The sequence below is a fragment of the Terrapene carolina genome, unplaced genomic scaffold (assembly GCF_002925995.2).
Source record: "Terrapene carolina triunguis isolate 2854851 unplaced genomic scaffold, T_m_triunguis-2.0 Scaffold194, whole genome shotgun sequence".
NCBI classification, from domain to species: Eukaryota; Metazoa; Chordata; order Testudines; family Emydidae; genus Terrapene; species Terrapene triunguis.
Window position 1 is genome coordinate 11,975,725 of NW_020664545.1, and position 13,331 is coordinate 11,989,055.

Genomic DNA, 13,331 nt, shown 5'->3' on the forward strand with positions numbered 1-13,331 from the left:
CCTCCAAGCAGGGATAAGTGGGGAAGAGAGTCAGTAGACCCTGGAACCGAGGGGGTGTCTGCAGAATCGAGAGCGCTTATAACCGGGTTTACTTGCTGAGTGACTCCTGGGCTTTGCTCAACTGTAAGCCCTTTGAGGCAGGCACCGCCTACTCTTCTTGCTTACTGAATAATTAACCACATGAGAAGAGCGTGGCCCGGTGCCCTGCCTGCTCAGAGGGCCTGGACTCCAGAGTCGTCCCCCCCCCCCCCCCCCAGGAATAACTTCAGGATGTTCTCGGCATATGCAGTGCAGGAGGGTCAGGCTTGATCACAAGGGGACCCTCCGGTCCAAGAGACTTTGACTCTGTGAACGAGTGCTTGAGGGGGCTCTGTTCCCTTGAAGGGAGCAGGATCAGGAGCCTCCTGCCGGGATGTGAGCATGAGGAGGGGCAGGACACCCAGGAGGGGGGTGTTTCAAGCTTCCCAGGTGCTCTGTACACACAATGAACGTGGATCTATTCATTTAAAAATAAGGCACCTGGCAACCTTTGGATTATAAGCTCCTCTGAGCAGGGACTGGGTTTCTTACAGTCCCCAGGTCTGTGAAAAGGGGCTCTCGGCACTGCTGAGATAGCAGTAATAACAAGATCCACATCCAAGCTTTCAGAGGGGGCTGTGAGTTGCTCTCCAGTGAAGGCTCCTTCTCTGAGGGGGTTTGGCGGTGGTGGGGTAGCCCCCTGGAGACGCATCAGCCTGAATCACAGACGTTTGAGGTGCCAGCGTGTCCCCTGCAGCCAGTCCCCTGAGGCTTTGTCTCACCTAGTGTCTCAAGCGCTGGGGGCTCCTTTGGAGGATGACACAAGCATAGTTCATGCTGCTGGGGATGCGTCCTACTGGTGAATTATCTGCAGCATGAGCTGGACATGCCGCTTCCCACTGAGACTGTCCGTTCCCCGAGAGGAGCTGGTATGGAAGTAGCTTTAAGCTATTCCTCTCTACCTTCTTCCCACCCAGGCTTGGGGTGAGAGGGAGGGAGCCCGGATCAGGCTGGATGTTGTTGGGTGTTGGAGAAAGGGAACACGTAGGTGAGGTGTTGGTGTAGACCACGGCGCGCTCCTGGCTCCGAAGCAGGGATATTCGGTTTGAATAGTGCCTGCTGTCTCCTGGCTCTCCTGTTGGCCCTTAAAGGCTGCTCCGCTTTTTCTGCTGTAGGTGGGAGGAAGTCACCCCGAAGACGGACTGTCCAGCAACCCCAGCATGCTCCACAACCATGTTACACTTCCATCGCAACCCAGCTCGCTCCCTGATCTCAGCAGGCAGCAAGACACGTACAGCGGTAAGGGGTGCCATGCACACTTCTTTGCTGGCTGGTTGACCCTGGCCCATCTGGAGTAAGATGACCCCAAGACCTGGCTCCATTAAAAGCATAAGCTAGTGGAGAAAACTCTGTGGGTGGGTGGTTCCCAGCCGCACGGCACGCGTATGGGCTAGAGCGGGGAGCGCGTACCGGGTGTGAGCCTTTGGGTCAGCACCACCCTGGAGGCAGGGAACGCTGCAGCTCCCCCATGGGCAATGTCCAGTAACTTTCCGTGATACATTTTTCACGGTCTATCGTTCTTAGAGTCCTGCCTGGTTTGTGGTTGCAGTTGAGTTCTGACGCTGAAGGGCATTTGGGGCAGGGTGGGAGGTAAGCTCCTGGGGACACGGCAGAGTGTATCTTAGAGTACGTGGACAGTACCAGCGAGGGGTGTGATTTCCCCTGCTCACGCGCACATACTCACACCACCGCTCACCAAGATAGTGCACTTGTAAAGAACAGCATGGCTGCTGTAGCATGGGTAGTGGTGGCAGAGGCCCAGCCGATTGCATACCCACTGGTTCCGCTGCACATGCTGCCGCAGCTGGGCTGTTCATACCTGTAGTCGCTCACCAAGAGCTGGTGCTAGTGTGTTTAGCGGGGAATCGGACGGCTAGCGCGTGATGTAGACGTAGCCATAGACATTTGAGAGAGCCTGGCCTTGGGAAACCCACCCACCCTTCCGTGCACCGTCAGTGGTGGGTGCAGAACAAGTGAGTCTGTCTGTCGGTGGCGTCTGTGTCTTGACTGACGTTAACCACGTGGCCGGGCTGTGTGCGGCGAGCTTTGCGGATGGAGGTGTCGAGAACTTCGCCTGTGACGATTGGTCCAAATCCCAGCTGGACCAGCCCCAGCCCTCCCTCCTTCCCAGGCTGATTGATTGAGTTCTGTGCAGGTTTTGGCACGTGGGTCTCCGATGAGACCGTAACTGGCAAGGCCCTGCCTGCTTTGCGTGGGCCCAGAGACCCGGTAGCGCTTCATCCTGGAGTGTGTGCAAACCCGAGCATCCTCTCTCCGTACCTGGTCGCCTCCCTTCTCCCCAGAGGTGGCTGGTTTGCATGGCTGTGTGTGTCTAGGCGATGAAGGGTCCTGTGGGATGAGAGATGCTATGCAGCTATACCAGGGTTCTCCAGCCTGTTCATAAGTGTCCGAGGAGACGGAGATGTGTCGGGAGCCCGTCCGCAGCTGCAGCAAGCGGCTTTTCCCCCCGACCTATCCTGCCCCAGTCCGATCGCTCTCCAACGGCCATGTGCTGCTTTGATTCCGTTGCAGGCTTGACGGGACTGGGCAGAGCCAGCGTCTCCTCGGGGACCAGCGAAATAAAGCGGGAAGAGAAGGAGGACGAGGAGAACACATCGGTGGCCGATAACTCGGAAGAGGAGAAGAAGGAAATGAAGCCGTCACGGAACAGAACAAGGTGCTCTTTGAACAGGTCTCTCCGTTTATTCTGTTACTGGAGGGAGGGTGTTGGGACAGGAGGGAAGGCTGGGGGGAGGGGGAGGCTGTGTGTGTGTCCTGTCGGCCTTCCTCCTGCTAAGAACATGATCACTAGCTGGATCCAGGGATGCTGTGCCAGGGCCCTGCCAAGCCTCCCAGGCTGCTGAAGCTTTAGGCTCCTGCACTGAGACCAGCACTGCCCCGAGCTACCCCTGCTTCCCATGGGGGAGGAGTTTGAGGCCACCTCTTAGGATTTATGACACTTAGGGAGGGGGAATGGCGGTGCTGGGCCCATCCTCCTGCATCTTTCCCAGCCCCAGCAATGCTCCACCTGCCCACCTTTGTGGGCATTCCTAGTGAGCAAGAAACAGGCCACGCCCTGGAGATCAAAGCAGGCTGCAGCCCAGCCAACTGGATGGTCTCGGGCGTTAGTCATGGTTTTGTGCACCCAAGTCTGGGCTGTGCTGGGAACGGCCGACCGCTTGACTGACCTCGGACAGACCCATCGCTAGTTTGTCCGCAGGAGGTGGTGGAACCTGGGTGGTCTCTTCACTACATACGTCTGGGCTCTATGGATTCTCTGTCACAAAGCCAGTTACGTGGGAATAGCCCGACTGGATCAGACGTGGGGCCCATCTAACCTGGTATCCCGTCTCCAACACTGGCCAGCTCCAGCTGCTTCAGAGAGCTCATCAATGGGCAGTGACATCATAACCTGCCTGGAGGGGAAATTCCCTCCCCACTTCTGTCAGTTAGTGGCTGGCTCACGCCCTGAAGCCTTCCCCAAACTCTATATTTTTAATCCTTTCTCTTCATGCTGACATTACCCGTGTAAACGTCCGTTCCTGTTTCTGGCCATGCTTAGATCATGTGACAGTGAGTTCCAGGGGTTAATTGCACTGCTCTGTTCTGTTCCTGTGAACCGTTCCCTTTTATTGGTTCGAAATGGCATCCTTTCCGTGTAATTGCGTCTGAGGGCAAATGGGAGTGCGGGGATGCTGTGCACCAGGGCTGGAAAGGTTCTAGTGCTGGGGGGAGGCGCGGGGCAATGCTCCCACTCCGTAGCGGCAAGGGGGGGCTTGTTGATAGATGACCTTCAATGCGGAGATAATCATGATGCGGCAGATGTATGTTTTGTTATGTGAGTTGACCAGTGCTGAGCGTGCACACGAGGAATGTCCCTGTCTCATTCTTATTTCAAACCATTAGTCAAGATGAGGATGAGGAGGACGATCTTCTTCCCCCAGAGCAAAAAGCCGAGAGGGAGAAAGAGAGGAGGGTCGCCAATAATGCCCGTGAGCGTCTGCGGGTCCGTGACATCAACGAGGCCTTTAAAGAGCTCGGACGCATGTGCCAACTCCACCTTAACAGCGAAAAACCGCAGACCAAACTGCTAATCCTACACCAGGCCGTATCAGTCATACTGAACCTGGAGCAACAAGTTAGAGGTCAGTGAGGCTCCCAGAGTGGTGATATTTTACGTATCTGATCGGCACGGGGCTGTCTGTCTCTCTACCCTGTGCCGTGGTGCTGCGCTGTTCTTCCCACGGCGCCGCCTTGGGTTCTCAAGGCCCTTTAAAGTGTCTTTTTTTTATTTATTTATTTAATTTTGTTTATCTTTTGCATCCCTGCTATGCTCTCTGGTTTTGTTTTTAAAGCTATTGCATGTGCTGCATGTTGTTTGTTTGAATGCACAGGGGTCACTTCCCTTTGTGGAAACCCGTGTGCATCTCTTAGTGCTGTCCTAATGTCTCTAGAACGCCGCCCTAGCTTACAACCAAGAGAGGTTTCCCTGCCACTGGGCCATAAAAGAAGGCATGCCTGAGAGTGAAAGAACAGGAGATGGCAGTGTCTCCAGGGGCTGCTTCCTTCCCAATGGCAGCAGTGCTGTGCCCGTCCTTTCTCCCTCTTCGCAGCAGCTGTAGGAAATACACCCCCCCTGCAATCCTGGAGTGGGGATTTCTGCTCTCCTCCGGTTGATGCTGTAATAGGCAGCTGCTGATGCACCGGGGGAGAGCTGGGAGGAATTGCAGGCAGCGTTAGGTTCAGCTGTGCCTGGGAGGAGGCGTGAGGCACTCCAGTGGGAGGCGCTGGTGTTCGGAGTTGTGAGCGGAGAGCTCAGAACAGGCCAGTGTGTGGAGAGCTCAGAACAGGCCAGTGGGTGGAGAGCTCAGAGGAGAGGCAAGCCCTCCATACTTGGACGCCTTGTGTCTCAGAGCCTGCTGTCTGTGAGCAGTTGGATTCTAACCACTGACGACCCGGCCACGGATGCCGTCCGTGTGTCTGACAGTCTGGGGGAGCTCTCTGCCGTTAGCAGCACCTCCCTCTTTACCCGACTCCAGTGGTGAGACAGACACCGGTTTGGTCCTGAAGCCATTCTCCCTGCCAGGCCTATCTAGTTCAGCATGTTCATCATGCCCCGGGGTGATTTTCCCAGGCGAAGTGGATCTCTGGGTGCAGTCAATCCAGCTGGAGGGGAAGCTGTTGGATTTTTTTATTATTTTTTATTATTGTTGTTATTTTATTTCCTGCTCGGAGTAGCAAGGGGGTTTTGCTGCTTTTTCTGTAACACTTGCCGTGCATGCTCCCTATTAACTTCCACCCCCAGTAGCCAGCGTTGCAGAAGCATCTGTGGCCAGTTAACCCCTTTCCTTCCTGCAGAGCCTTTGGTCCTATGAAACCCTGGTTTGTGCCTGGCTCCTCTCCCCCCTGCTGGCCTCTGCTGTTGCACTGTGATGCTGTTGGAGTCCTTTTGTGCCTCTCTTCAGTTTGTAATTTTTTGCCTTTCATAACGTGTATTTTTTCCTGTCGCCCTTCCCCCCCCCCTTTCCTTTTATTATTTTTTTTGTTCTGTTCTTTCCGATCTCCTACAGACAGTCCCCAGCCGTGACCTCTCGGTGGTCCCACTCTCTACCTTGTACTTGCTGCTTGCTGATCGAGACGGCGGGCGGGGCGGGCGGGCGAGAGAGAGAGAGTTGGCACCGTGTTCACTTTGGTCTCCTCACGCTTGTCCTTTTTTAAAGCCTTTCTCAGAGATGAAAGCCCCCGCCTCCTGCGCTGCCAGCCAGTACCCATGCAGTGAGCTAGGGCGCTGGTCCCCCAACGCCTTCGTTCTCAGGGCCATGTCCCAGGAGAGAGACACGCCCTTTCCCCTGAACGCCCTGCCACGCGCTTCCCAGACCGTTCCGTTCTGAGGGAGGCCATGATGGCAGGTGGCTCCGAACCCCGCTGTTGATGGGGCCTCTCACAATAGTCAGGTAGCTTTATTACGATGAAAAGGAACGCTGCAGTAGTTTAGAGGCAGCTTAGGTGTCGCTGTGGCTAGAGCTGTGCTATGAAACGGCCAGGCAACGCAGATCTGTGCAGTGCATTGGCCTGGCCGCCGCTTAGTGGGCTCCATGAAGGGGGCTAGGTACCCAGTGCTCCGTTCCCCATATGGGACTGATTGCAGCTTGGTCATGCCCATCTGATGGCATCCAGCAGCACTTGCAGAGCGCTCGTGGGTAGAGGGCAAGAGATGGCAGACGGATGCAGCTCTGTTGATGGCAAAATGCAGAAGGCTTTGCTTGAGTAGGAGTCCCTTCCGGGGAGGGGGGTACTGAGCCGGCCGCTGGTGATAGGTATGACTGCGAGGGTTTCTGAGGGCAGTGTCAGAGAGCGGGTTAGGATTTCTGCTGAGGTGAGAGCCTTCGCTAGGTTCTGCCTGGGCTCAGGGAGATGCTGGCGTCTTTAGCCGGCTGAGAATCCAGGTGACAAGTATTCTCCCAAGGCCCTGGCACTCTTCCAGCAGTGGATTTCCTGGCACACTGATGCCGAAAGCCTGGTTCATGGGGATGGAGGGTCTGAACGAGCCAGGATAGTCAGGAATGGGACTAAGCAAAGGTCCCTTCTGTTCAGTCACCTTGCACCGCCGTACGCGGGGCTCCAGTCAGCAAAGCCAGCTTGTGTTCCTGCGTTGCCGGATGCTCTTCTCCGAGCAGGGCTGGCACTGGCGGCAGGTACCTCGCGGCCCCATAGCATCTGCTACCCTCTCGTGGCTGGCGGTCTAATCCCATCCGGCTCCTCTGGGGCTGAAGGCAGAAGCCAGACTCCAATTTGAGGCCCGGCCCAGGACAGTCTTCAGGCAGTTGTTCTTTCCTGTGAGAATTTTGCTCTGGGGGGGAAGATCGTCCCTGCATCAAAGGGGGGAGGCGGAGGGGAAAGGCGCTGCAGATTAAGCCAAGCTCTTCAGGTGCTGCCAGCATGTCTCTGCGTTGCAGGCCACCCCCCAGGCCAAGACCAGTTGGTTTCTTGCTCTAGCAGCACACTGCCAGAGTAGCAAAAACAATGAGATGCCACACGCAGCCTCCTTGCTCGGCTTGCAAGGGGCGAGGACTCCATGAGCTCATGACCATGGTTTTAAAGTCGTCAGTCACTCCTATCTCCAGCCCTAGTTTAGGCCATGTTAACAGTTTGTGAGAGTCACTGGTCCTAGGCTGGGGTATCGGAGAGTTCAGCTCCCGTATCCCACTGAATACCAGTGGGATTTGGGTGCCCAACTCTCCTAGGCCTGCTTCTGGTTTAGGGTTTGGCAGATTCTCCAGTTTTGTAAGTCTGCCCCCACAGCCCATTTTTCTGGAACCTCTCAAGTCTCGTTTACGCTCTTCAGAACAAACCCACGCCTGCAGCGATCTAGGGGTTGTTTCCTGGCGCTGAAGCGTGGAAGCTAGCTGGATTAGGGTGGCTTTCTGCAAGTCCATCTCCGCCACCCTCATGGAGCTGAGGCAGCAGCCAGGTAGATGCTGCCTCTTTAACTCATTCATAGCCCCCAACCAGCAAGCTGCCTTCCTGGCGGTTTTTGAGATGCTGAATAACTCATGCAACACTGACTTAAATTCTCAAATTTCCAAGCTGTCTGCCTGATTCAGTGGTTAGAGCACAGGTTGGGAGCCAGAAGATCTGGGTTCGGTTCCTGCCTCTGCCACTGACCATGGCAAGGTAATTCCTTCTGTGTGCCTCTATTTCCCCACCTGTAAGATGGGTGTTGGACCGGCCGACCTATCGGGGCTGTGATATCTGGTTGAAAATTTTCAATCAGAACTGCTTTTGATGGAAGATGGAGCTTTCGACTAGACTAAACTTTTCACGCAGGTGCCTATCCACTGACAAATGAGGTTTCTTCGGAAAACTGTAAAGCCAAACGTTTTTTAGCTGAAAACCAAAAACTTCTGGTTTTCGACTGAAAATTTTCCCACAAAGTCAACGTTTTTCCATGCGAGGAACGCCCCATTTTCTGACTCGATCAGAGGAGGTGCTCAGGGTGAGCACGCTGATCTGCAGGCGCTACAGCAATGTAAAGTACTTCTCCTCCCAGCGGCCTGCCCTCCCTTTCCGCCTATCAGCCCCCACGCTGGCCCACTGTACTGTGCAGAGAGGTTGGCCTGGTGCTGGCAGCACCTTAGCTTGGCTCTCCAAGATAAGGAACCCAAAAGCCAGGGTTGCTTTGAAAATTGGGGAAGTTCCTTTCTCCGTTGTCAATTGGCTTTTGCAATGTGAGCTTTTTGCAGTGGACACTAGTGGCACTACCAGCACAGCAACTGACCAGCCCCTGTCGGTTACACCCTCCCTAACTAACCCCTGTGGTGCTGTGAACCCAGCAGTACAGACGAGGCCCTATCACTGGAGGACAAAGATCTGAGGGACCGGGAGAGGAGAATGGCCAATAACGCCAGGGAAAGGGTGCGTGTGCGGGACATTAACGAGGCCTTTAAAGAGCTGGGACGCATGTGTCAGATGCACTTAAAAACGGACAAAGCACAGACCAAACTGATCATCCTACAGCAAGCGGTGCAGGTCATTCTGGGCTTGGAGCAGCAAGTACGAGGTATGGTAACAGGTGACAGGTGCATTTTGGGACCTTTTCTCTTCCCGTCCGTTTGCGTGTGCCTGTCTCTGGCTATGTATTTATAACTGAAGCTTTCGTTGCAAGGTTGAATGTTTGCCATTCCAGTGGGGAGCTGCAGTGGAAAGCACTTAGGCTGAGATTTCCAAGGCCTCATCTTTGGGATCTGAACACGCAGTATATGGAAATGAGGCATCTGAACTCCACGTGGAGGCTTAGGAAAACTCAATCTTAAATGTCTTCAGCCCACCAACTCTGACCGTCTTTTTTTAAACCAATACGCGTTAAATTGGCCTGATATTCCTGCAGGGGAAAGAAGTTTTGCTCTGGCAGGGGGTCCAGTGAGGGAACTGCTGCTGTTACGTGGAGCAGAAGGGTACAAAAGAGCTTGCACTGGGGTGACTTCCTTGTGCGTTCCACTGCTTCTGTCTTGGGACTCTGGGTTTTTTCTTTCGGATGATGTTGCTCCTTGATGCGGTGGCACGAATTGAGTTTTTTCCCCACCCTTCCCCCTTGCTCTTTTTGGCCTAGAGCGCAATCTGAACCCTAAAGCAGCCTGTTTGAAGCGTCGGGAAGAGGAGAAAGTGTCCGGAGTAGTAGGAGATCCCCAGATGACACTTTCAGCTTCACACCCTGGTCTAGGAGACGGTCACAACCCCGTTGGACACATGTGAAGGTATCATCCTCTGCCCGTCAGGTCCCAGCACTCGGCTGTGTGTGTGTGTGTCTCTTTGAAATCTATGCCAGGCTCAGCGCATGTCCTTATTTAACAGCTTGGCTTTCATCCCTCACTGAAATTCACAGCAACCAGTGGAGCAAACTAAAATGCATGATTCTGGCCCCTAAGAGCTAGCCCTTTAACTTTGTCCATCACCTTCTGTAGGAAAATACTGCGGTAAAGTTAGACATCTCCTTTCATTTGTCTTTGTACATGAGACACACACGGAAACATTTAATTCCTTCAGTTACTGACTAGGTTATTCTCTATCTCCACCCCTCCATGACACCCCTAGGGACAATGTACTATCTACCGGAGTTCTACTGTTGTGCCCGAAGAGCGTCCCCATACAATGGCTCTCCCTGTGTCAGGAACCTGAAGGCTTGCTAAAGCCACGTGTGCTGCAAGAGCCTGTACCCTGTAAGGAGCAGCACAGCTGCTAGGATGAGCAAGACACCGTATTTTCAGACTGTATTATAGGCCATGGAGGCTTTACTCAGTCCCTCCCTTTGAAAATATAATCCCCACCCCCTGCTTACAGAAACGTGTAGTCCCTGTAGCCTCCTGCGTGTGCAGGCCATGTTTAAAATCTGCTCGCTGTGATGGGGGATTTAAAAATAAAACGGTTTCGTACCCTCAGTGCAAACTCCAAGCTTCATGCAATGAGCTAGCACTGATGCTGCAGTCAAGCCATGTAGCGCGAAGTCCCCTCCCTGCTGAGGCCGCAGGCAGTATAGGCCCTGGAGACCACAGCACAAGCCCGGCAGCTGATGGCCCAGTGCTACTGTAATTTAGCAGCTATTAAGAGGAGCTGGAGCCGTGCTGCTCATCACCCCGTGTGCTCCCCAGGAAGGTGCGTCCTGAGTGGTGGCATGAGGCAAGTCCCTGGGGAAAAGACCAAACTGAAATTCGGATTCCATTTAACTGAGGCTGTAACAGTTTCTGGCCCGGCCCCATAGCCCTTTAAATGGTAGAGGTACATATCTAAAACCTCATCTCCCTTTGAGAGTTTGGGCACACTTAATAACGTCGTTCATCCCTCCGCACGCACTCGCTTCAGAGGTTGTAAAGGCAGCGTTACAGTTTATGTGGCCCTGGTCTTCAGCAAAGGAGCATCACACAAAAGAGATGCTCACCCGGCCACAGACAAATCTTAATGGTGGTTCTTGGCTGTAACATCAGAGCGCTGGTGTGGACAGGAAGCACTGTCGTTCCCTAGTTACAATTAGCAGTTCCACTCGCGGCTGTCACTCAACTGCTGTGCTGGATGCAGGGATAAACGCAAGTGGAACAGGACAGCTCATGTGCCTACTTGTTCTATAAAGTGCTATTTGCAGTGCAGTTGTAGCTATGTTGGTCCCAGGATATTAGAGAGACAAGCTCAGTGAGAAGTTGGTCCAATAAAAGATATTATTCTCACTTGGGTTTCCCTCTTTTTCTTTTTTCTTTTTCTTTTGTTTCTCTTTATTTGTAGATCTTTTTGTTCCCCGGATACAGAGATGGGTAGGAAGCAAACCCTCGGTGTGACCTGCAACCTTCTTGAACCATAAACTTTAGTACTGCTAATACTGACACACGAGAAAGGAGCCTGGCATGCTTTAAGGGGCGTTAAAAAGAAACAAACACTTGGTCAAAAACAAAACAAAAAATTGCCTTAAGTATAAAGTATGGACCCGTCAATACATATCACTCAGTTAACAGGGGGAGCGTCATGTTCTCTTGGCTTGGTCTCAAGCAGCCAGCAGCAAAATTGTGCCTAAGCTTAATATTTCTTTTTTTTTTTTTAAAAAGAACATTAGTTATGAGATTTTTTAGGTAGAACAAAATAGCAATGCCTTTTGGTTTTTTTAGCTTCTTTTGCATATGTTTTGTAAGCAACAAAAAAAAATTTTTGTATAAAAAAAAAAAAAAGTCTTGTACCCCATGCTTTTCTGCTGCTGTTTCTATAGTTGATGTTGCATCTTTAGGATCAACCAGAATATTAAAATTGTATTAAAAGAGACTGGATATAAAAAAAAAGAGAGAAATTCTCAGATTCGGCTCTGAAAGCCACTACATGCGAATGTAGCCACGGGGGGATGTTTGTTCCTTGCCTGGCTTGTACCTTCCATTGTAAAAACTCACGTGCTGAATTCGTCATCTCTGCTTTGGCCACGTCTCAATTGGGGAAAGGAAGTTAATCGACAAAGCAAGTTACGGCAGCTTACATCAGTGGTTCTCTGGTTTCTCCCAGCCTCGGTAACAAGGACCCACCTGGGGGAGGGAGGGGGTCTCTGCAAGATGCTTTTCATTCGCAGGGGTCCGTGGAGACTTGGGCTCCTTCATGGGAGGTGAGAGTGAGAAGTGAAGAGGCAAAGAGCACGGCTGTCTTCTGGAGTTTCACTGCTAAAGCAGAACATGTGGCCGTGATTGGCAGAAAGAGCTGCCAATAGAGAGAGAGGCTGGACCCAGGGGGAAAAGGAGAAGCTGGGGTATTGGTAAGTGAAGAAGCGACATACCATGTACAGGAGAACCCAGGGCTGAGAGGGGGACACCTCGTTCCCACGCACCTGAGCAACTCACCCACCATCAGAGCCACTTCCATGGGAGGAGGGGAGAGAGACATGCCGAACAAAGAGAGGAGACAGAACAAAGATGGAGAGCAGGGCCGAGAACAGGCAGAACAAAGACACCAAGCAAACAAGGCAAAGAGAACAAAGAACGGAGTGTGGCGCAAACGAAAAGGCAGCTGGGCTGGAGGCTGTGGAGCAGCCCGGCGTGGTATTGGCCGTGGCCAGCCAATAAACCTCAACCTAGGTTCTGAGTAGAGAACAGAGGGAGCTGGAGCATGGGCGTGAGAGACTCCCTCACTGCACCCTCGGGAAAGCAGCGTCTGGCAGTAAGAAGCAGGATTCTCCAGCCCATCTAGACAGAGCGACTCTGCGGGGAGGCAGCTCCTGTCACTTTGTATTTGGAACTGGCCACTTGGAAGAGCCACAGGCAGCTGCAGCAGGGTTATTTCCCCCCCTCCCTTCCCCGTTTAACCTGTGTCAGAACCAGCTGCTGGCTTATCTCCAAAGCACCCTCAGAAGCGACTTTCTCGGCAGTCAGCTCTTCTGTCTGCGGCTTCCCCGCGGGCCCCGGCTGGACAAAACTATTTTCCTGTGCGTGTGGATTTAGCCTTTGGAGGCCAAGGGATGCTGCTCTTTTTCCATACTGATCAGAGAGAGGAAAGCACGCAGGTTTTCCCCCTCCTAGCAAGACCTTCGTGGCATCCCGCGGTGCTGGGTAGCAAAGAAACAGCCCCCCACCCCTTGAAAGGGACTGCAGCAGCTTTACTTTCCCTTCGAGGACGTGCTGGCTTTCTCGGGTCACTTGGCTGTTTGCTCTGCCGTGCCAGGACTCGGACCCCTCGGGGCATACGCTAGAGCCCTTGGTGGGCGAGGTGCCCCATTGCATTCTGGGAGGATGAATGAAGTGACGTGCTTAGCGTGGGCCGTTTCGTCCGACCCTGGTTCCGCGGAGCAGAGCTGACCCAGAGCTGATGGGGCTGAGCTGGGCTGGAACGAGAGCGGCTCCAAATGCTTAAAATTTGTGACACTCCCCTCAGCCCCAACACACCCACCCACCTCCAAAATTGTCACCATGTCTTCCCCCCACCACCACCACCACCAAAAAAAAAAGCAGGTCTGAAATTTTTCATGACCAACCCCGCCCAGCTCTGCTGACAGCCTGGGCTGGCTCAGCTCCTGTGGGCTCCGCCTGCTAATGCCTGCAGCGGGGAAGGAGGTGTTAAACCTGCTTATTAATGCAGTCTGGCCCCCTGCCCCAAGGCGACGCCATAGAGCCACGTGTTGCTGGGTGTGAATCTCCATCTCCTTGACTGGGCGGATGAGGCATCTGTCTCCTGAGTTTCTGAGGTAGCAGGGTGGCTTGGCTTGTTGGATCACTACATGGTTTATCGTTCAGCTTCCTGTG

At 53.4% G+C, this 13,331-nt stretch overlaps 1 protein-coding gene across 10 annotated transcripts in view; it reads left to right on the forward strand.

Moving 5' to 3' along the window:
* Positions 1–11,376, forward strand: part of TCF3 (transcription factor 3) — a 115,420-nt gene extending 104,044 nt beyond the window's left edge. For 3 of the 10 annotated variants that reach the window (XM_024218393.2, XM_024218400.2, XM_024218394.2), the window contains 5 exons: positions 1,194–1,317; positions 2,611–2,770; positions 3,985–4,223; positions 9,188–9,332; positions 10,849–11,376. In XM_024218393.2, the coding sequence (XP_024074161.1) occupies positions 1,194–1,317; positions 2,611–2,770; positions 3,985–4,223; positions 9,188–9,330 (666 nt within the window). In that variant the 3' untranslated portion in view covers positions 9,331–9,332; positions 10,849–11,376. Of the gene's footprint in view, positions 1–1,193; positions 1,318–2,610; positions 2,771–3,984; positions 4,224–8,411; positions 8,639–9,187; positions 9,333–10,848 lie in introns of all 10 variants that reach the window. The other 7 variants (XM_024218396.2, XM_024218401.2, XM_024218398.2 and 4 more) reach the window with 5 other exon arrangements.
* Positions 11,377–13,331: the final 1,955 nt, after the last annotated feature.